The following is a 22,939-nucleotide window of genomic DNA, read 5'->3' as shown; positions in this document are numbered from 1 at the left end:
GCCAATCAGCTCGCCCGGCGGTAACCGGGGCAACCTGCACAAACAAGATGGCGTCGCGTGGGCCGAGCCCGACAGGGGGAGGGTGAGTCCGTTGCAAGCCCGAGGCGGCCTCTCCCCCGGGCCAGGCCCTCGGCCCCTCTCGCCCGTGGGGGCTGGGAGCCTGAGGGGCCACCACGGCGGCTCCGCGGGGCCCTCAGTGGCGGGGGCGCGACGTTGCCCAGGGAGGGACCCAAAGCCGTTGGGTTGCGTGGTGACGCCTGATGAGGTCATTGGGGTCACTTGGTGGCACATTGTGAGGTCACCCTGTTGCACGGGGACGCCTTGTGATGTCACTGTGTTTACAGGCCAGCACTGTGTGAGGTCACCCTGTTGCACGGGGACGCCTCCTGAAGTCATCGCATTGCACTGTGGCCGTTTGTGATGTCGTTGTGCTTACACAAATATGACTTGTGATGTCATAGCATTGCGTGAGGCTGCCTCCTGGCATCACTGCATTGCACTGCACTGTGGTGACTTGTGATGTTATCGCGGTGCACAGTGATGCCTCATGACATCACTTTCCGTTATGACATGAGGGTGGCTTGACATGGTGAACTGACTTTTTGAGGCAAAATCAGTATGTCTCTTTGTGCTGCGACAGAAGGTCACGATGCATGAGTTTGTCCCACCAGAGCAACCCACGGAAAGGGGCAGCCTTTGCCTGAGGGCTGCACCCAACTGGCATGAAATGGAGCAGATTGTGGTTTTTCACCTGGAGGCCACAGGGCCCACAGTGAAGTGCTTGATGTCATTTCTGTGGGTTTGTCTAAGCAGCAAAGAAAAACCTGCTGCTGGCCCATGCCAGCCAGCTTGGGCTTGCAGGGCTGGGGCTGCAGGGCTGTTTCATTGCTGTGTAGATTCCCAGGTTTGGGCTGGAGCCTGGGCTGTAGGACCCTGCAGGCTGGGAGAGTCCCAGAGCGTGGGCTCCAGCCTGAGGTCAGAAGTTTACACAGCAATGAAGAAGCCCCACAGCCCAAGCCTCATGAGCTCCGAGTCAACTGGTACAGGCCAGCGGTGGTTTTTTCGATGCTGTATAAACATATCCTGTGGGACCCTGCAGGCAGAAGAGACTCCAGCATGACATGCACTTTTGCTCCAAGCAGTGTGGCTGGACCTGAATTCTCTGCGAGGCTCCCTGCTCTGTATGAAAGATGAAGGGTCATGCTTTTAACTCCGTGGTCTGCCCTAAGACCAGCCTGCTCTGAGGGAAACCTCTACAATGTGTGATGATAAAATACATCCTGGGGTCATCTGCTTTTCACAGCGTGCCTCAATCTTGTGTTCCAAAGCATTTCACTCCGTTTCATCCTGCAGCCTGGAATTGTAACACTGTCTTTGTTCCCTAGGTTTTAGAGCTGTCTAAGGTATAAACCATGAGTTCTCCTCTTTCCTCCCTGGGAAAGCACCGCAGAGTCCCCTTGCAGCTACAGAGGCCAGGGTAAATGAGACACAAAGGCTTTTCCTTGCTTTGTCCTGTTGCCATCCTTGATTATTGATACCGGCTGCTTCTCCTAACATTATAATCAAGGCATAAATGACAAATGACTCACGACCAGCAAACTCTCACACTACACTATATACTTCACAGCTGTGTGTGCTGCCTGGTGTAAACTGGGAGGGTCCTTCTTTGGTCTTGATCTTTCAAGATGCTGGGTCCCTTCAGCTCCCATTGAAGTCAGTAGGATTTAAGGGTGGTCAGGACCACACTCTGGCATCACTCAGCACCTTGCAGAATTGGGCCCTAAAATCTAGTATTGTGCCATCCCAAATTCAGCTGTGAGCCACCATTCTATGGTGGGGCCCTATATGAATCAGAATAGTCTGTGCAGTTATACTAGCAAGAATAACCTTGCTGGGGCTCTTGGTTCTATGGCAGGGGTGGACAAACTACAGCTTGTGGGCCAGATCTGGCCTGTGGGATTGCCAGCCCTGTGGCCCAGCAGGACTAAGGCAGGCTCCCTGCCTGCCCTGGCCCTGCGCTGCTCCCAGAAGTGGCCAGCACCATATCCCTGCGGCCCCTAGGAGAAGTGATGAGGTAGAGGGCTCCCCACGTTTCTGTTGGCCGGGAATAGAGAACCAGAGCCAATGGGAGCTGCGGGGGAGTTACCCGCAGGTGAGGGCAGCATGTGGAGCCCTCTGCCCCCCCTCTCCTCCAGGGCCTGCAGGGATGGGGTGCTGACCGCTTGCGGGAGCGGTGCGGGGCCAGGGCAGGCAGGGAGCCTGTCTTAGTCCTCCTGGCATGCTGCTGCAACCCTGGAGCCACTCAAGGTAAGCAGTGCCGGGCTGGAGCCCGCACTCAGAACCCCTCATGCACCCCACCGCTCTGCCCTGAGACCCTTCAAGCACGCTGCACCTGTCCTACACCCCAACCCCTTACCCTGAGCTCTCTCCTGCACACTGTACCCCCTCCCACACTCTGCACTCCCTCCTGCACCCCAGCCCCCTGCCTTGAGCCCCCAACCCCCTGTACTGAGCCCTCTGCTGCACCCCACACCGCTCCTGCATCCCCAACCCCCTTCCCTGAGCCCCCTCCTGCACTCTGCACCCCTCCCTGCACCCCAACTCCCTGCCCTGAGCCCCCTCCTGCACCCCATCCTTCTGCACCCTGCACTTCTGCACCCCAACCTCTGGCCCAGCCCTACATTCATGGCCCTGCTTGCAATTTCTCCACCCAGATGTGGCCCTTGGGCCAAAAAGTTTGCCCACCCCTGTTCTGTGGCTTTGCGGTGCAAGCTGATCCCCAACTGGGGCCTGGAGGAGTATTGTACAATTCCATATAGCCTGGTTGGCCAGGTTTGTTGTTTGCCTTTCTTGTGCTTTTCCCTAGTGTGAAGCAGCTAACACTAGTTGTGGCTTCATGTGATCTTAATTGCTGCTAGGCTGCTCTGAATTTGTTGCTTGTGTGTGAGCTCACTCACCACACAAAGCAAGAGGGAACTTGTTTGGTTTGTATCTGTGTGGTGAACTGGCCAGAAAGTGGAGGTAGTTGTATTTTAAAAACATTTTTGATGTAATTTACAAGTCTGTTATCCCTAAAACAAATTACCCAGGCCAGCCAGCAGATAATTAATCTGTCTGCTGTTTGTTTTCTGTATTCCCTGTTCTTATGTGTAGGAAGAGGACAGTGCCATTTAAACTGAGTGCCTACAACGGTGAGTAAGGCCTTTCTCTTCCCTGTATGTGTTTTTGCATTGAAGTGTTACGTGCTAGCCATTTTCTTGTCCTTGGTTTCTCTCTCCTTTCCACATGTGTGTCTGATAGATTAATAGGAAGTAGTTTTCCCATCCCCAGGATTCGTTAGAACATGTAAATCATTTTAGAGAGTTTAACAGTTCCAAATCAAGCTGGTTCCCTCATTCTTCCATGCTGTGCTGGATAGGCACAGAAGACCCTCTCTATCACAGAGCAAACTGCTTCTTCCAAATCCCTCTTTGAAACTCCCTTCTTCTGTGAGGCTCACAAACACTAATTCTGGACAGTAAACTCAATCCACCACTCGCCTCTCTCACCCCCAGAAAAAGATACTCTAAATTTGCACCATGGTCTCTGTCTCCCAGTACAGTTTTTTGTCTGTCTGTTTAAAGTGTAAGCTCCTCAGGGTATGGACTGTACTGTCCTTTGAGTATCGTATTGTGCCGAGCACACCCTTGATGCTTAATAATCATCACTTTGGAAGCCTTTGGGTGGGCGAGTGGGATTGTGTCACACCTCTTTCCCCAACCCTCTCCTTCCCTAATGATACACCCCAGCATATTCTTCACAAGATTTTGGTGAGGCTTCATCTAAAAAGTGGACCTGGCCCTCCCTCTGATGCTTTTTTGCCGCTTCAATTTACAGAGGATGAAGCTGAGCTGCTGAATGACATCCAGTCTCCTAGAACAAAGTTTCCAGTGCAAGACATTCCCCCTTCCTGCTCAAAAGGAACAGCAACAAAAACAAGTACCCATGGTAATGTCTCTGAAAGGACACGAGCTGCTGAGCCAGACACAGTGCTGGCATCAGGGACTGTAACCTTAATGATCCACAGATGGTGCTTGATTAGTGAATCCAGCTACAGAGTCTGGTGCTCATTTCACATCCCTGAACACTTACACAGTGTGCCTGTTGGTGATCCAGGGATGCATACACAGTGTCTGCCGCACGGTCCATATCTACCCCAGTCACTTCCGCCAGGGACTTGCAGGATTTATACACGGTGCCCTCAGGGCGTCCATTCATGCCTGCGAATCCAGGCTAATCCAGGATTCCTACACGATGCCTTCCACCCATATAATATGGCGCTGGATGATCATAAGCATTCCCCTTGATCAAATTAAGATTGTAATTCTGAAGGTGCTTTTTTGGGTGATGTGTTGTGCTTGTGCTTATAGGAGCAGCTCCGACTGACATGGAGCTCATGTCCTCCATGATGCAAAAAATTGCTTTGTTGGAACAAAAAGCAAAGAGCCAAGCACAAGAAATCCAGCTGAAGGTAAAAATGCCCACCTCGTTTGGGCCCTGTCTGAACGGGTCTGGCCACGTTAGCCAGAATCACGATCACACCTAGTTTGGGCTAAAACGGTGTAATTGTTCTTTAGACAAGGCAACTACTAGGCCTGTATCTTACTCATTACAAAGACCACCCACTGTAGAGGCTCAATTGCTGTTACCACACTGCAGTAAGGGACAGCCCCTGCAGTACTGAGGCTGCAGTGATCCTAGGGAAAAATGAGCCCTAACACCTAATGCCATTGACTCTTCTGCTTTGGATGTTTCTTTTCTTCCTTCCATTTTGATTGGAAGGCCAGAGGTCTCTCTGAAGCACACACATGATGGAAATGGGGATGGATAGTATCCTGTCGGTGTTATAAACACTTTAGGGTAAATAGTGTTTCTAGTGGCTAGTAGATCAGGACATCTGAGTTCTAACCCCAGATTTGCTGTGTACTCGCCACTGGCTTCACTTTGAGCTGCACCCTCGGGGGGGTAAGAGAGCATGAGCACAACCTGCATAACTGGACTGTGTGTGAGCAGAGGAGCTGCCATCATGGGGTCACTACTCCCCATCTCATGCAGGTGGGAAATGGATGGGCAGGCAGGGTGACTTGGTCCTGGCCTACTCCTGGTAACGCCACAGTTTAGCCCTATGTGATCTTGGGACAGGTCACACCCTTTCTAGACCTTACTTTGCCCATCCATAAGATGGGTGTAGTTAACCTACCTGGCTTCTGGGAGCAGAGTGGCTAAATCAGTTGGTATGTGGAAAGTGCTTTGAGATCCTCAGAGGAACAGAACCAAGTGGAATCATTATTTTGCCTTTTTTTCTGGGATCTTCAGGCTAGAAAGATTGTTGAACTTGAGAAGCAGGTGCAGATCCTTCAGAAAGGAAAAGGTAAGCTGTTCTGTCCTTGGCACCCTTCTGCTTCCTGTGTGTGGCTTACATTCTCTTAGGGTATGTTTACATTACCCATGTTATAGTGCTGCCACGGCAGCGCTGTGAAGTGGGCAGTGTAGTCACATTTTATCATGGGGGAGAGTTCTCCCGGCGATTAAAAAAACTCCACCGTGAACGAGGGGGGGTAGTTTTTGTTGCCGGGAGTGCGGCTCCTGGTGATAAAGTGCTGTCTAGACTGACGCTTTTCAGCGCTAAAACGTTTGTTGCTCAGGGTGGTGTTTTTTCACACCCTTGAATGACTGAAGTTTTAGTGCTGAAAATGGCAGTGTAGACACAGCCTTAAGCTCAGACTGGGGCCATGGCTACACTTACAGTTCTGCAGCACTGGTAGTTACAGCTGTGTTCGTACAGCTGTGTAGGGCCAGCGCTGCAGTGTGGCCACACTGACAGCTACCAGCGCTGCAGTGTGGCCACATTTGCAGCATTTGCAGCGCTGTTGGGAGTGGTGCATTGTGGACAGCTATCCCAGCATTCAAGTGGCTGCAATGTGCTTTTCAAAAGAGGGGGGTGGCGTGGAATGTGGCAGGGAGCGTGGAGGAGACAGACAGACAATGGATTTTTGGAGTTGACACTGTTCTCAGCTCCCTGCCTTGCAAGTTCTAAGGACTGGAAGACACACCGTGCCTAACTTCAATCATTTTAAAAATTCTGACCTCCTTCCCCCACCCCTCTCTCATTCATTAATGCGAATTATGTACTCCTAAATAGCCGTCAGACCAGATAAGCATCTGCTCAACATGGACTTCCCCCTCCCCCTCTGCCGTGTGAGCGTGCTGTTTCTCTCTTCAAGCAAACAGCTGTGAACATTCCAAAGTAATTCCCCTGCCTGCCTCAGCTCGCTCAGCAAACAGGAGCTGTGTTTGTTTTTTAAATAAGCAGTTTGGCTGAACTCCGAGCTCTCCCTTTCTTCCAGTTTGTTGTGGACAGGAATTCTGGGATACCTCCTTATACCCCGGAGGTCAATAAAAGCGCTGGTGGGGTCCACACTTGCTGGATCACCAGCGCTGGAATCGCTACACCCGAGGCTCGACCGGGTGTACAGCCAGCGCTGCAACCAGAGAGTTGCAGCGCTGGCCGTGCTTTGCAAGTGTGGCCACATCCTAAGTTGCAGCGCTGTAACCCCCTCACCAGTGTTGCAACTCTCTAGTGTAGCCATGGCCTGGGTTCTTTTCCAGTACTGGGAGGTGCTGCTGGGGACTTCAGTACAGTCCTTTCCTTGGGAAAGCCCAGTTCCAGTACTCCCCCAAGGACAACTGAATTACACACTCACTGCTTCACTTGCCGGCAGGTTTTCAATTCATGCATGCACCTACGGCTGACTTTTAAGCTGCTGGTTTCCGGTGCAGCACTCAAATGGCACACTCTGACCTGCTTTCACTGTGCTAAAGTGTTCCCACAATACTGAAAACCCAAGCAGAAGATGGCCACATAACCACGTGGTTCTTAGGAGTGTTGAGAAGAAGCAAGGCTGGGAGGAGAGCAATAGTTCCCTCAAGCTGAGCACAGACACACTGGGTGGGATCCACAAAGATAGGTAGGTGCTTAAACTCCAGATGTGGGTGCCTTCATTGGGGTGTAGGTGCCTAAGTCCTGGTTTAGCTCCACTGTAATTCACAGAATTCCTGCTTAACCCTGTAGGGGCCTAAACTCACTCGGCACCTAAGTTTTTCAGAGTAAAAGTTCCCTAGGCATCTGTTTTCCTGCCTATGGCTATGTGCACTGCTGCCTTCCCCCAGTCATTGTAGTGATTTCTTTACTCAGGGAGTAGGGTATATCCACCTTGTCAAGCCACAGACAGGGTTTGTATACCCCATCATGTGGTGTTCTGTCTATCCAGCGCAGCAGAGTAGATCTAAATTCACCGGGTTGCTGACTTCTGAATAGATTCATAGATATGAACTGGGTCAGCTGAGTCACTCCCACTGTATCACTGCAAACAGCACTATTTACATATCAGCTCCTTCTGTGCAGCATAGAAATTCATCAGTGTTGCCCATAAGTAACTGCCAAAGGTGTCTTTTTATCCATCCACACCTTTTTGGAGGTGACCCCAGTTGAACAGTCAGAGGACAGTGGGCAAAGAGTTGTGTTCAGCTTCTGTGCCTTGTCGATTTGAGTGCAGTTATTTGTAGACAGGGTGCTGAGGATCCTTGTGCTCCCTGGCACTGGTTATCTCTGCTCTTGTCTGAAGCTTTTTAGAGCAAAAATAAAACACCTCATGTCTCTGTTTTTCCTCTGCAGATTCCCCGGAGTCAAGCAGAATAGAGGAGCTGGAGGTGAAGTGTCTCCAGCTGCAGAATCAGGTCTGGGAAATGGAGGTGAGATTCATAGATGGACCCCCTTGGCCTCACCTTACGCTCCCCTGGAATTGGCTTCCTGTTCATTCAGTCTATAAATGTTTGGTTCTTACTAAGCTGCCAGTTTCAATATCACTGCTTATTATTACAGCCTCAGTACAGAAGGAACAGGTTAAATGGCAGATGAGGGACATTCCCTAATCCCCTTCCCACTCCTTTTCCTTTCTCCCCTTTTGAATCTGTTTTGATATATGATGTAACCCACAATAATAATTAGCAGCTTGCTAATTGTAGCACTGCTCATTCTGAAGAAACCCAGGGAACTGTACATAGATTCTTAGATTGTAAAACTAGAAGGGACTATTAGATTATCTAGTCTTTCTGACCTCCTGTATACCATCAGCCATTACATTTTACCCAGCTATTCCTGCAAGGAGCTCAATAACTTGTTTGGCTAAAGCATATCTTCTAGAAAGATATCTAGTCTTGATCTGAAGACTTCAAGTGTTGGAGAATCCGTCACTCTGTGGAGCACTTCATTCACCTGTGATCTGCAGTCCTTTCTAGGGTGGAATACAGTAGCCTTTGAACAGTTCACAGCAACACTACACAAGATTGTAGGACAGGAAGTGAAGAATTATTTATCCAAATTGCAGTGTGTGGAACGTTCATTAATACTATTACTACTTTGCATTTTAACTCTTTTCATCCAAGGATCCCAAAGCTGCTCTATGACTATCGCCATTTTACAGACGGGAAAGCTGTGTCACAGAGAGGTTAAGTGACCTCCCAAGCCCAGAGTCAGTGGCTCTTGATACGTGCTCAGCTGTTTGATATGGAACCTCAACACTTCCCTCTATAATGCAGAATTGATATGACTGAAACTTTAACCTGGTGATTAGAGCAGGGAACTGGGAGTTGGGGCTTCTGGGTTCCCAGGGCTGCCACTAATTTCACTGTGTGGCCTTGAACAAGTTTTCTAACCTCTCTGTTTCTGTTTTCCAGTGTGTAAAATGCAGGTAGTTGTCCTGCCTTAACTCACATTTAGTTATGGGGCTTAATAAATTAATGTTTGTGATGTACTTTGAGATCCTTGGGAGAAAAGTGCTAAGTAAATATAGCACATCGTTATTATTGCTACCTGGCTAGACTGCAGGCATTTTTAATAGCTCTTATACAAAAACACTTAAGTCTCCTCCTTTTGATCTCTATGGCTTTAGTTTTGTTTCAGTCTGTTTGCTGTTCCAATTAACTGGCTGACTCAGTAGAATTGAAGTCTTTGCAGTGATCAAAGACATAATAGACAGAGTACTGAAAGATTGATCACTGTGGATACATACAACTTTTGGAGTCCATGACGTGCTACTCTTCCTGCTCAGTGAGTTTTCTCACCCCTGCACCTTGTAACAAGGTCAAACTCGTTCAAGGCAACACACATTTTACAGCTCCAATTTCTGGCCTTTTATAGTCCCATGCTTCTCAAGCTAGTTCATCCTCTTCTCCCCTTCCCCATGCAGCGGTTTCTGAATGATTATGGATTGATTTGGGTTGGAGAGAGGAATGAACAGCTGGAAGAGTTGAAATCATTGGAGAAGCAGGAAAATCAGCCATCAAGAGGTCTCTGGAAACCAGGTAAACCAGCAATGCCCTTTGCCCCTCAGGGGTATTTAAAAAAGGCATGCTATTCTCCAGATTGGAAAAACAGATAATTAGGGATTTATTAATCAATCAGATTCATGGCACGATAGGCCTTTGTGACTCTGCTTGGACTGCTCCATCGTGCCAGGACTTGTGCAGAGACCTCCTACCCATAAGTCATTTATTCAATTCTTATTATTTACATAACATCTTTCCAGGGTCACACCCAGCTAAGCTGCGCCTTTCCATCTGAAATGCCTAGTCCAAAAACCTGTTTGATTCATGTGTTTGGCTTTTTAGTTTAGAGGTGAGTGTTTTAGTGCCTTTTACATGAACTCTATTAACATCTCTGGACATAACGGAGGAGATTTTCAAAGGCACTAATGGGAGATAGGCACCTAACACTCTTTGACTTCAGTCACCTAGCTGCCCTTTGAAAACCTCCCCACGGTTATCTGGAGAACAGGCACTGCGTGGGCAGTAGCATGTCAGGCTTGCCCCATGCTGCACTCCCCTCCCAATGTGCTTCAACTCTGACCTGGAGAGACCTCCCCTAGGGCTAAGAGGGGAGCTTGGTGTCATTGACATGCAGCCCTTGGCCTCTCTGCTGAGACTCTTGAGAAGGGGGCGTAGCCTCCCTAAACAGCCAGGCATGTCCCCACCCATGCTGTGCTGCCAGGCCCCCTCCTGCTGGTTCCCCATCCCTGTGGTGTGGCCCCGGCTCAGATTGGGGCTGGGATTGTGCCGCCCACTCGGTGCTCCGGGGCTGGGGACGCTAGCCTGGGTTGGGGGCTGCAGGGGGTGGGGGTAAAGCTCTGGTTGGGGGGCAGAAGGGGTTGGACTTCAGACGGAAGGGGCAGAGCTAGGTGCTAGCCTATTCCAGCTGGCGGTTCACATGCCGCCCATGGAAGGGGGCCTGTTAGGAATGATGGCTTCTGGGATCTGAACCCCCAAATCAACCTCTTTGCTTTAGAGAGACACAAAAAACTGTAGCATGGGATTTTCTAAAGCTCATAAGTGTCATAGGTGCACAGGTATTGCAAATCAGTGGGACTGGAAAACCCTATCATTAAATGATAGAAAATGCAGTGAGGGGGAGGATTTTGTGTGGCCAGAGCACAGTGTGGAAGCAGCTTACAGCAGGGGTGACAATACCCAGTGAAAATTAGTACAACTTGATGTGGGGATGAAAGTCTCATGTTTTACAGATAGCTGTGGATGTGGGTTGGGTATGATAGGTCCTGCAGACTATCAAATGCTAAGGTCCTTCCATGTTATGATTTCCTCATGGTGATCTTGGGGTCTACATCCTAACCCATTTCAGCAGAAAGGAGACTTGCAATGTAACACAAGCGGCACCAGGAACATAGTTTAGTAACTGCATATGTTTTATAAAGCCCATTTATTTTCGGGAGCTGATGGGCCAGCTATCAGGAGGAAAATCTTCAGAAGCAGTCCCCATACTTTGAATGTTTGGAGCCTGATTCTGATCTCAGGCATAAAATGGGTGTGAGATCAAAATCCGGCCCTTTCTGTATGTATCTGATGCATTTATTTGCCCCTATTGCCTGACCCCATCAAAACACACTATTGTTCCCTTCCTCCAGCAGCCAAGTGAGTGGTTTTGTTGGGAGCCGGTTGCATTGTGTTGAATCCTATAGTATTTAGTGATGGCCTCATGTTAAGTGTTAAAAGAGAATTATGAGAATTACTTGGGACTTGTAGCAGCCTCACCTTCAAAGTGCTGTGAAAAACACCAGCTGATTAATTTTCACCACCCCTTGAAGTAAGTAAGGGAGATGATCTCTAAATAGAAGTGGGCGTAATGCACAGAAGCTAGCGTGTCAGTTCACTTGGCCTTATTGGCAGATTGATGCATTTACAGAGATTATTTCTGCTTATTGATGCCATTTTTATCCTTTGAAGGATGTGTCAAAAGCAGAATTGAAAATAGCAAAGACCTCATCCCAGTCAACATCTCTGCACGCGCTTCCTTTCCTCATATACTTCTCCCATTGTCATCTGCACATCTCTCCTGCTCCAGCCCATAAATCTGGCATCTCTTTCTCAAGCACCCAAAAGACCTCCCTCTCGCCAGTAATCCACCGGCAGGCGAAGGGGTTGTTTAGAAAGAGCAATCTGCCTGCCTCTGAGATCAGTCAGTCAGCTGGCATCCCATCTGTGTTCCCTGCAGGAGCCTGTGCGGAAGTCAACTGCTGGTCTAACCCAGGTTGTAAGCTTTTTGGGACAGGCACCTCACCTCCCTCTTTGTATCGTACAGCACCAAGCAGGGAACGATGCTAAGTACATTATAACCATCAAAATAATCAGGGCCTTCAAGGAGTGCAGGCTGTGGCGTTGGCTGATGATGCAGTTTCATAAGTTGGTAACAAGGGAACTAGTTCTCCACTGTGGTGTTACACACCCCTGCGCAGTGTGGAAGTGAAACACTGCCATTCTGACGTGATAGCACAAAGTGAAGGCAGGCCCCAAATGGTAGGGTTTGGGCGGCACCTTTAACATGCTTATGCAGGGAGACGCATGGATTCAACATTCCTGGCTGCAGGCTCCTCCCCCACGATAACTCTGCTTTCCTTTTTGTAGGTGACTCAACTGTTTCCAAGAACCCGATCAATTTTGATTTAATTTTGGAAAACCTGAAAGATTTAAACATGCTGGCTGGGGAAGGTGTGTCTCAAATTGAGCACACAGCAGGAGGTGCTAGACTGAGGCAACCCCAATTGATAGCCCTCACTTTTTATCAGAATGGGATAGTCATGTTCAATGGACCCTTCCGGTCGTACGAGGAGCCGTCCACGCAGGTATGGACCAATTCCTGGAGGAAGTCAAGTTATTGCCATCTAACTATTCCCTCAGCAAAGGCCGAGGGTGGAAATGGGGAAAGGCTGAGGCTTGTGGGGTCACTCTAGTCCGATCTGCCCCCCCACAGGGCTTTGTGAGGAATGATGGTTGTTAGAGAATCTGCCAGTCTGTCCCCGTCAGAGATCCTGTGGTGCCTTTGTAGGTCTCCAGGTCTGATGCGGGTGGAATGTATCAGCAGTGAGGTACTATGGAGCCTGAGGCCTGGTTTTTAAGCATTCATGCTTTGTTTCAGCAATGTCTTCAGGATATCATGGATGGCTATTTTCCCTCAGAGCTACAGACGCACTACCCAGATGGCGTTCCGTTTCAGGTAAGCAATGCAAAGCCCCTGCCATCTTCCATTTAGGAGAAATCCCTCTCTCCAAGCAAACTGCTTCTATCTTATTGTTTGCTCCACTCTGCAGGCCTTTCTTGATGCGAAACGTAGTTTGATGTTTCTAAACTCAGCCCATGTGTAGCTAGACTTTTGAGGTGGGGCATGCACCTGCAACAGCCGTTACAGGAAATGGCTAGGCCTTTCTGCACTGGAACTGAACGGTTTGTCTGCTTCACTGAATCTTGGGTTAGAAAGAGACAGTGAGGGCAACATTTCTGCATCACTAGAAAGCTGTCAAAGGGGGTGTGATGGTTGAACCCCCTGGGGTGTCACTTGGTGGGCTGGGTCAGATTATTCTGCCAGCCTGGGCCCCTTTTTACCTGGTCTTGCTGGGCTGGGCTCCCCAGCCTTTTCCAGCCAAGCACATGGGCAGGGCTGCACCCAGCAGCACAGAGAGACAGAGATCTGCTCTGAGAAGGCTCATCTTAAGGGGCTTGCCACAGCACCCACCTGTCCACCCCCACTTGGAGTACAAACCCCAATTTATATGACATTCACCTCTTCCTTCAATGTGGAGGAGGGTGTGTGCCACTCCCCCCCCCCCGCGTTAGAAATCACATCAACTGGGTTATATTGTAAACCAGAAATAAATGTATTAACTATAATGGGTGTATTTAAGTAGTTAAGGAGGTAGCAGACAGAACAAGGCAGATAACTAAGAAAATAAAACAGAGCACGCAAACTAAGCTTAATATACGAAAGAAACTGGTTATGTGTAAGTTCTCACCGTAAATGTGGTTCTAATAATCTTCTTCACAGGCCAGACGCCCTTCCAGCCTGGGCCCAGTTCTTTCCCCCAGTTCAATCTTAGTTGTTTCCAGCAGTCATCTTGGGTAGGGTAGCAGGGGAGAACTGAGGACCTGGATTACCTCACTCCCTACCTTTAAATAGGATTTGCATAAGGACGGAGTCCTTTGTTTCCTTGTCTGACACCCCTCCCCCATCCCCACCTCAGCTCCTCATGGAAAAGTACAGAATTCAAGATGGGTTCCAGTATCAGGTGACATGGTGACATGCCTCTGTTGGGTCCTTGTAGCCATTCTTCACAGACTGACCCACAGGTTCACAGGAAGACTAAACTCTTTTATAGTCCATTGTCCATGTTGATGGGCCATCAGCACAGTCTACTTTTTCCACTGTTGTACCTGAAGTGTAGCAGTGGGCATCACCCATAGTTGAAATACAGATACATAGTCAATATTCCTAATTTCAGATACAGAAATGAGGCAGGCTTACGAATAGGATAATTGCATTCAGTAAATCATAACCTTTCCAATGATCCCTCACATGAGCTGCCTTGCACAAAGTATATCTCTGTTCTGTCATATTCACATCATAAGCATATTTTCATAAAGAATATGGAATGACACGCCACAGGAGGCAGCTAAAGAGGAGATTATAATCCAGATCTTCAAATATAAGTGCCTAAAATTAGGCAGACAAATCCCATGGAGCCGTATGTGATCAGCCCCGCCCCTTGGAAATCAGGCTACTTCTGTGTAGGTGCCTGACTTTAGGCACCCGGTGTGAAAATGTTGGGCCTATTGCTGTGGGGGTTAGAGAGTCATGGGGGAGTGGAAGACACCCAGTCAGGACTTAGAGTACATCTACACTGCAGTAAAATACCTGTGGCTGGTCTGTGTCTGCTCACTTGGGCTTGCAAGCCTCAGGTTATGGTGCAGATGTTCAGGCTCAGGCTGAAGCCTGGGCTCTGGGACCCTCCTCTCCTCACAGGGTCCTAGACCCTGGGCCCCAGGCCAAGTCCAAACATCTACACAGCAGTTTTATAGCCCTGCAGCCTGAGGCCCATGAGCCACAGGGGTTTTATTGCAGTGTGGCTGTACCAAAGTGGCCATGTGCTTCTCTGACAATTGTGTTTTGCTGAGCTGCGTGGGACTGGGGACTGTGGTGGGCTGATTATCGTGCTTTTGCTTCTTTGGTTTCAGAGAGAGATCTGGTGGTCCTGGCTGATTGCACATCCCCTCTTCCGTTAGCACAGATCAAGGCACACCCCTAGGTGTGCCTATCGATTTAAAAAATAATACTTTGCAATTTCACGTCACCTCTCATCTGAGGATCAATTTTCATAGATGGGGAAACTGAGGCACAAAGCAGGATCAAAGCACTGTACTAATGTGTGCAAGGTGGAGTGATCATCTGTCTTATCTTAGGGTCTGGATGTGACATTGGACTGCTAACTAGAAGGGTTTTAGACTTGAAGGGACACAGGCATGGGTTATTTTTCTGGAGGGTCTAAAAGGATCTTCAGACAGCTTCCTTTATCGAGGTTTCTATATATTAGAACCCCCCTCAGGAGGAACTTAGCTGTCTCTATTAGTTGTTTGTTCTTGTTTTGTTCTTGCTGCTTACCCTTTAGTGTGCTCTGGTGCAGTGAGAGTTGGGGGCTGCAGGCAGACAGACTTGCTAATGGCAGCTTGCCTTAATTTAACAGGTCACTGACAGGAGAGACGTTTTCTTTCGGGAGAGGCAGCTACCAGATAACTTTCCTGGCCAGGGGCAGGTAGTTGGCCATTCGAGGTCAAGTGAGGTAAAGGAAACCAGTGAGATCCCAGGTGAGTCTTTTGCCATTCCTGCTAATCCCTGGCGGTCCCCTACTTAGCCCCAAAATAGAGCATAAATAAAGCCCCGGTGAAGCCTGGCAACAGTCATCCAGTTACCAAGGAGTTAATGCTGAGAGTCTCTGAGTTGCCTGGTGACATTTCTGAGATGTCTTATGCATGTGCTTCATGTGCTGCTGCAGTAGCTGAGAGCCAGCTGTCACAATAGTCAGTTTCACGGTGATCACAGAAGCAAACAGTCCTGAGACTTGCCATTCATAAAATACAACAGTTTGCGCAGTTTTCCCAGAATGTGCATGAAACCCACCGACTTTCCACATGAAACTCAGCAGAGGTTTTTCCAACATCACCCACTGGAGACATTCAGAAGAATGGTGTGGGTGACGGCCTTCGGGGACTGGGCCTTCAAACAAACAATCGTTCTACTGCAAGTTACTTATGTAAGTGGACATCTTCCCCCCCAAGATGCCAGCCTCATCTTCTCCATCTCCGACATGTCACAGCACATCTCCAAGCCATGGGGGAAAGACGCTTTATATAGGAACAGCTCACAGGTTCCTTGTTTTCCTTCTGCATTCCAGAAATCTCCAACAGTTGCCAAAATTACTCACACAGATTGAAAAATAAACTGCTCTGACTAGATCTTGGAAGGTCTGGTCACATATGTTCCGACATGTAGATGTATAGTGGGAGTAGTCGTATATAGTTATGTATGTTCCTGGACAACCATATATGGCAATATATAATAATCTATGCATATGCATTTCCTATCAACAATTGTATATCACCTTGTTATTTATTAGCCGGGAAGAGCTTCTCATATACTATGGAATTTGGATCACATGCCTTATGGGTGCTTCTAATAACCCATTTCTAAAAGGGAACTGTCCAAAGTATAATTCTGATGAGCCCAAGAAGTGGAACATTCTAGTATTCATATAATTGCTTGGTGTGATGTGATACATATAGGATTCCCCTTCCCACTTCCCCTCCCTCTCCCTGTCTCTCCTCCCCGCCCTCCCCCCACCCACTCGTGGCAGGTCCCAAGCTCTCACTGGAGCAGTTTCTGAACCAACTTCCTAAATCCTTGATCCGAGAGGGACAAGTGATTGATATCCGAGGGCCAATCAAAGGAACTCTGCAGGTATGACAGAGCCCCTGACCACACTGAGCCTAATAGCTAGGCTATGTTTAAAATTTCGGTCAATCTAACTACATCTCTTCTGGGTTTGAAGAACACCTCTGAGCTCAGTAGTTAAGCTGATCTAACCCCCGGCGCAGACACAGGGTATGGCTACACTTACAGTTGTACAGCACTGGAAGTTACAGCTGTCTTCGTACAGCTGTGTAGGGAAAGCGCTGCAGTGTGGCCACACTGACAGCTACCAGCGCTGCGGTGTGGCCACATTTGCAGCATTTGCAGCACTGTTGGGAGTGGTGCATTGTGGGCAGCTATCCCAGCATTCAAGTGGCTGCAACGTGCTTTTCAAAAGAGGGGGATGAGGGGGAACGTGGGGAAGAGAGAGAGAGTGGATTTTTGGATCTGTCAGCTCCCTGCCTAGCAAGTTCTAAGAACTGGAACATACACATCACCAACCTGCAATCAATTTAAAAGTTTTGAGCCCTTCACCCACCCCTCTCTTATTCACTAAATGCAAATTATGCACTCCTAAATAGCCTTCAGACCACATAAGCAGCTGCTCAACACGGACTCCCTCCTCCCCCTCTGCTGTGTGACTTCTCTCTTCAAGCAAACAGCTGTGAACCTTCCAAAGCAATTCCCTTGCCTGCCTCCTCTCGCTCGCTCCAGCAAACAGGAGCTGAGTTTGTTTTTTAGATAAGCAGCTCGGGGGAGCTCGGAGTTCAGCCATTCTTCTGGTTTGTTGTGGACAGGAATTCTGGGATACCTCCTAATACCCTGGAGGCCAATAACAGCGCTTTTGGTGGCCACACTTGATCAGCAGCGCTGCATCCCCAGCGCTGCAATCGTTACACCCCAAGCAGACCAGGTGTACAGTCAGTGCTGCAGCCAAGGAGTTGCAGCGCTGGATGTGCCTTGCAGGTGTGGACAGTTACTAAGTTGCAGCGCTGTAAACCCACCACCAGCGCTGCAACTCTCCAGTGTAGCCAAGCCCACAGTTTGGTTGATGGAAGAACACACGGCTCAGGGGGGTGGATTACCTACAGTGATGGGAAAAACTTTCTGTTGCTGTAGGAAGCGTCTACGCTGTGATGCTACAACGGAATAACTACAGTGCTGTAGTTGAGCTGTTCGTAGTATAGACATTTCCTGAGTCTGCAGTTACACTGGCATGAATCAGCTGTAACTCTGTGGGAGCCAACAACCTTACATAGGTGCAAATAAAATCAGATTGGGCCCTTTCTCTCCAAAAATCTTCAACCTCCTGGATTCAGAAAAGACTCCAGCAGAAAGCATTAGATGTGTTTTCACCAGGCGCTTTCACCCCCTTTTGGAACTGTTTCTCCCGGGGGGGGGAATTATTATTAACCCATCTGATGATTGAGTAAATATTTAAGTTAAGTTACTGTCTCGGGTGTTAGATCTAGACCCTGTCATTTTGCTTGAAGGGGAGCAAGTACTTTTCTCAGATAAATTTAATTATGATAATTAAACTTTATGCCCATACAGAACATTTACAAGGAAATAGACCAATCTAGTTTCATTGGCTTAAAACAAACTAATCAATTAATGTGGAACTCAGTTGTTAGATTAGAAGAAGCCACAGCCAACACCAGGACCAGCGTAGGCAGATTTTTTTAAAAAATAAATAGTTTAACTAGGTACAAAGTTTAGAAGCCATATTTACCATTTGCTGGAGAAACCTGCCTGCCTGACACCGTGCCAAGCCGGCTGGGAGCAGCAGCAGGTGAGAGGTTTTGTGATGCTGTGTGGGAATGAGAAGTAGGATGGAGAAGCCGTTGGCCTTGTAGCTGGTGGGCTCAGGAGGAAGGTCAGAAAACAGGGGGACTGTCCCCCATATATTAACCCAGGAAAGCTGGGCAGATAGTATCTGAGGTTTCCCTGTTTGGTTTCAGGGCTCTGATGGGACACGTAGCAATGAAGTGATCCTGGTGGAGACGCCCAGCCTTAAAGCAATGAAGGAGAGGTAAAGGGCAGTGGTTCCTCGGCCAATGTGCTGTCAGTCTCTCCTGTCCGTCCACTAGCCATCAGCAACCTGCAAAGATTTGTTTAATGTTTTTGCCCATTTTTGCTGCTTTCTGATGACTAAAGAGGGCCTGGAAAGGGAGGGTTCATTTGTGTATGTTAAAGCAAAACCACTGGAGTGTTTTCTGCTTGGTTTTTACCTTAGAAATAGTAGGAAGGCCAGGTTTGATCTTTCCTGGTTTTGGGAGCCCTTGAGATGTTTATGGTGAGTCCTGACATCTTCAACAAAGGCTTCCTTTATTCAAAATGTTAGCTAGCCCTGGGTATTAAAGGGGTGGTCACAAGAACAAGCAAAACCCAAGGAGTTTGAACCAGCCTCACTATAAATTCTCTCAATTTTCACCCTCTGGATGGGAAAGTGCCTCCAGAGAAGAGATGAGCAAATGGGGTCACAGTTTCTCTAGTTCTCCCGTAGCCAGAGTGTCTTCCAGGCTAGACAAGACCTGAATTTCTAATGTCACCATAAACCAAGCAGAATTTTGTATTTAAAAAAGCAAATAAACAGCCCTACCAGGCAGCTTTGATCCATAATAAGGAGCAAAAAAGGGCACCAGCTTATCTCAGAACGTGAAAGAGCAGCCTTGCATGATCAGATAGGTGACCGCCTCTTCCTCATGCAAAGGGATAGGTGGGTGGGGTTGTCTTTCCACATTTAGCTATTTCAAAGGCAAGTAGCACTTTGTAGGCCATTTTGGCCTATTTGCCCACAATCAGTCAGGGTTCAGAGAGCTGCTAAGGATACATCTACCCTGCAGAGATGAAGCTATACAGGAGACCTTCCAGCAGTGCAGCCACTATATGCCGACGGGAGGGAGCTCTCTCATCGATTTAATTAAACACGCCCAATGTGCGATGGGAGAGCATCTCCCACCAACGTAGCACTGTCCACAGCGGCGCTTCTGTCTGTGAAACTTATGTCAAGTCAGGGGGATGGGTTTTTTTCACACCCCAGACTGACAATGGTTTTACCAGCTTGTGTAGACATTTCAGTAGATTTTTAAGATACCATTCTCTGTCCCAGCACTTTTCTTTTCTCCTGATGCCCTGTCCAGCCTAGCCCACTTAGCATTGACTGATCTGTCTCTATATGAAATTGCTGTTTCTTGTCTAACTGGCTTTTATGGCCTTCAGGTTGAAGGCAGACGAACAGGGCCAGCCTCCAGCCCCCAACATCTCCACTCTCCGGATAAAATCTGAGAATGGGGAGCAGACGTACATTGTAAAAATGCTCTTCACAGAGACCATAGGAGACCTGCGCCGGCACCTCGCCCAGAGCAGGTAGATATAGGGAGAGGAAAGAGGGGTTTCTGTGAGCCAGTTCAACTCCTCCACTCCACTGAGTCAGGCCACAGTGAAAACTGGGCCAGTGGCATTTCCAAATCTCACTTGATCCCTGGAATTGAGCCGCCTGAAGAATACTCTACAATGTAAGTCTGGCAGGTACAGGATCACAGTGCCTCTGCCTGCCAGGTGCTGAGCCCCCTCAGTATACAGTGATGTTAGTGGGAGTTGAAGGTGCTTGTCACACTCAGCACCTCCAGAGAGGAGTCAGGATCAGGCCCATGGTTTGGGAATGTGTATAGATTTAAAATCCCATCTCCTGCAGGGAGCTGACATCTCCATAGTCTTCCATGTTTCTGGCTGTTCTATTTCAGTAGTTCCCATCTTCTCCTTACCTCCTGCAGCGGTACCTGGGCATGTCATTGTTTGCCTCTGCTCCGCACACCCACTCCTCAGCACCCCTCACCTTGACTATTGTCACGCCCTTCTCACAATCCACTGCAAAACTGTCCTTGTTCTTAACATCCTGGAAGCAACTCTGGCCTACCAGAGGCACCTTCTCTCTCCTGTCCCTGCTCCCTTCACAGGATGTAGCCCTGCCTGGCCTAAGCTCGATGTGTGCCTGGTGATCTCACCACTATTCAGTTGTAAGAGCTTTCCCCTCTGGGGATGCTGCAGTCTGGAACAGCCTTCTACGGGCTGGGTTTTCCATCTCAGCTGGAAACAGCTCTGTTCCTCTTAAATGCTCTAGCTCTCTGCTCTTGTGTAACCCTGAAACTGGCTGATTTTCAGCAGCTCTGTGGAATCTTTTGGAGCACGGCTCACAGGAAAGATTGTACTGTTCTTTCCTAGGGGTGGAGAACCACAGCCGTATGAGATCATCAGCACCTTTCCCCAGAGAGTGTATGCTGACAACTTCATGACCCTGCAGGAGTGTGGACTGATTCCCAACGCCTCCCTTCTACTGCGGGAAAAGCTCTCTTTGGCCAAGGAGGGACAGGGCCACAGATAGTTTAGTAGCTTCAAATGAGGCAGTTGGCCTTGCAACTGCTACTTCACATGAAGCAATTTGCTTTCCTCCCCACCCATCCACTTCTCCATCATGGGCTCTACGATAAGGCACGAGGAAGGAACAGCCTTGCACAATCTGATAAGCTGCAACCTCTCCCTTACTCAAGGGGGAAGGAGGGTGCGGTGGTCTTTCCAGATTCAGTTGAACTGCATTGTTACCTGGGCCTACCACCTCCTGTAGGCAAAGCAAGGGGGAGAAATAGCCCTGGAGATCTCGCCCCTCCCTGCACTGTTGGTGAGAGAACTGTGATGACACAAGGCCACACACCCTGCCAGTCTGGATCCTAGCAGCCTCTGGGGGCTGCAGTTAGGGCCTTCTGGGCCTGTGGCCTCATCACATGGCAGCCTACCTGTGTAAATATTTCCTTGGGGGACTTGTATCCAAGCTGTGTTTCTCTCCACCTTTGCTGAAGGTCACATGAGCTTTTTGCTCCTCAGAGGTTGCAGTGAGTTCAGTTCAACACCTGTGCCCTCATCTGCAGGTTCCTTATGTCTACACTGCAATAAAAAACACTGGCACCAATCTCAGAGCCCACATCAATTGAGTTGGGCTCGGGACGTGGGGCTGCAACTTGCAGCATCGATGATCAAGTGTGGCCTGGAGCTGGGGCACTGAGACCCCCCCACCCCTTTGCGGGGTTCCAGAGCCCAGGCTCCAGCCCAAGCCTGAATGTCTACACTGCAATCTTTAGGCAGCTGAGCCAGGCCAGACAGGGCCATACCCTGGTCTTTTATTGCGGCGTAGACAGCCTTCAAGAAGTAAGTTTATATACAGCATAGGTGAAATGCTGGAAGGGTCCTCCCAGCTCGGTTACGGTGCAGTTTCCACATGCAGCTGCTCTCTTCGTTAGGGCTAGAGTCTGATCTCACGGTGGTGTACAAACAAGCTTAACTATTAAAGTCAATAGGGTCACACTGGACTGAGTGGAATCAGGCTCTGAGTCATTTGCAGCAGTGAGCCGCAGCCAGCGCCACTCCAGCGAGGAGGTGCCAAGCCTTACATTTCCTCTACATCAAACACGTCTTCCTTTAAACAGACCCAAGCGTCCAGTCTTAACAGCCTACAGATCTGTATGGCTGAGCCTGATCCCGAGTGCAACCTCTGCCTTCCCCCCAGTCGCTGGGCCCTGCAGCAAGCAAGTGCTGTCACATGAGACCTACCCCCCCATTTCTGTCCTGTGTTAGGGCCCAGTTCTCAGGCTTTGTACGGGGTTGTCATTTATCCCCTGGGCAAAGTACTAGCCAATCAATCAGATGAGTCACGCTGTTCTTCACTTGGCGTATCACTTCCATGTGTGCAAAGTACAAGACAAGAGGAGCCCAGGCCTGAGAGTTAAGGACCCAAGCCCCCTTCTGTATCACCTAGTTCACTAAAGGACAGAGTACACAATCTCTGGACTGGTTTACAGGGCTGCCAGAGGTTGGGGCAAGAGGGGCAATTGCCCTGCAGGGGCCCCGCAAGCCCTGGGCCAAGAATCCCTTCCCTGGCTAGAGGCACCTTTTTAATTTTCACTCACCCAGTGGAGGTCTGCGTCTTGGGCCCCCCCCCGCCACCAAACGTGACATTCATTTGCTCCAGGTCTTCAGCAGCATTTTTGGCAGTGGGGTCTTTCAGTGCTGCTGAAGACGCGGAGTGAATGAAAGAACCTGCCGCAGACTTGGGGCACCGCCCGGTGAGTACAAGGGCAGCAGAAGGTGGCACATTTTTTTATGTCCACTCCCCACTTTTGCCCAGGCCCTCTGAATCCTCGGGGCAGCTCTGCTCCTTTATGCACATTCCCCACCTTTCCCTGTGAAAGGATGGAGCCCTAATCCATGTTCATATGGTAGCCTCACCCTCTCCTGTCCTGGAAAGCCTTCTCAGCAGGGCTTTAGAGCAGAGCCTGGAGCTGGAGCATGGAGCAGCAGGTTTTGCCTGGAGCAGAGCCAGAGCACAGCTCCAAAGCCCTGCTTCTAACTGTTCCATGTGACAAATGACAAAGCTGTCCGCTGATTTGTGGCTGAAGAGGCTGCACCTTTGGGCAGTGCAGAGGGCCCTTGGGCAACTTCCCCTCTTACTAGGCTCTGCTGAACACACAGCATTCTCACGGGTTCAAACACTTCTAAGCTGTGCAGTTTCTCATCCATCAACTTTCAATTGAATGTTTGGGTAAG

The 22,939-nt window shown here is 49.1% G+C and overlaps 1 protein-coding gene across 2 annotated transcripts; it reads left to right on the top strand.

Moving 5' to 3' along the window:
* Positions 1–24: 24 nt before the first annotated feature.
* On the top strand, positions 25–22,017 carry UBXN11 (UBX domain protein 11). 2 transcript variants are annotated; one of them, XM_030539311.1, is made up of 15 exons: positions 25–82; positions 1,386–1,477; positions 3,154–3,191; positions 3,877–3,987; positions 4,410–4,510; positions 5,356–5,410; positions 7,715–7,791; positions 9,288–9,402; positions 12,013–12,230; positions 12,524–12,601; positions 15,120–15,240; positions 16,287–16,390; positions 18,304–18,374; positions 19,565–19,711; positions 20,567–22,017. In XM_030539311.1, exons 2-15 carry the CDS (start codon positions 1,413–1,415, stop codon positions 20,724–20,726), a joined length of 1,461 nt encoding a protein of 486 aa, XP_030395171.1. In that variant the 5' UTR covers positions 25–82; positions 1,386–1,412; the 3' UTR covers positions 20,727–22,017. The 2 variants fall into 2 exon arrangements, with proteins under 2 accessions (XP_030395171.1, XP_030395172.1); XM_030539312.1 differs by lacking the exons at positions 25–82; positions 3,154–3,191 and having other exon boundaries at positions 1,392–1,477.
* The last annotated feature ends 922 nt before the right edge of the window (positions 22,018–22,939 follow it).

This window comes from Gopherus evgoodei, chromosome 20 (assembly GCF_007399415.2).
Source record: "Gopherus evgoodei ecotype Sinaloan lineage chromosome 20, rGopEvg1_v1.p, whole genome shotgun sequence".
In the NCBI taxonomy this organism is placed as follows: domain Eukaryota; kingdom Metazoa; phylum Chordata; order Testudines; family Testudinidae; genus Gopherus; species Gopherus evgoodei.
Note: the sequence above shows the minus strand (reverse complement) of the source record. Positions and strands in the feature narration are given on the sequence as shown.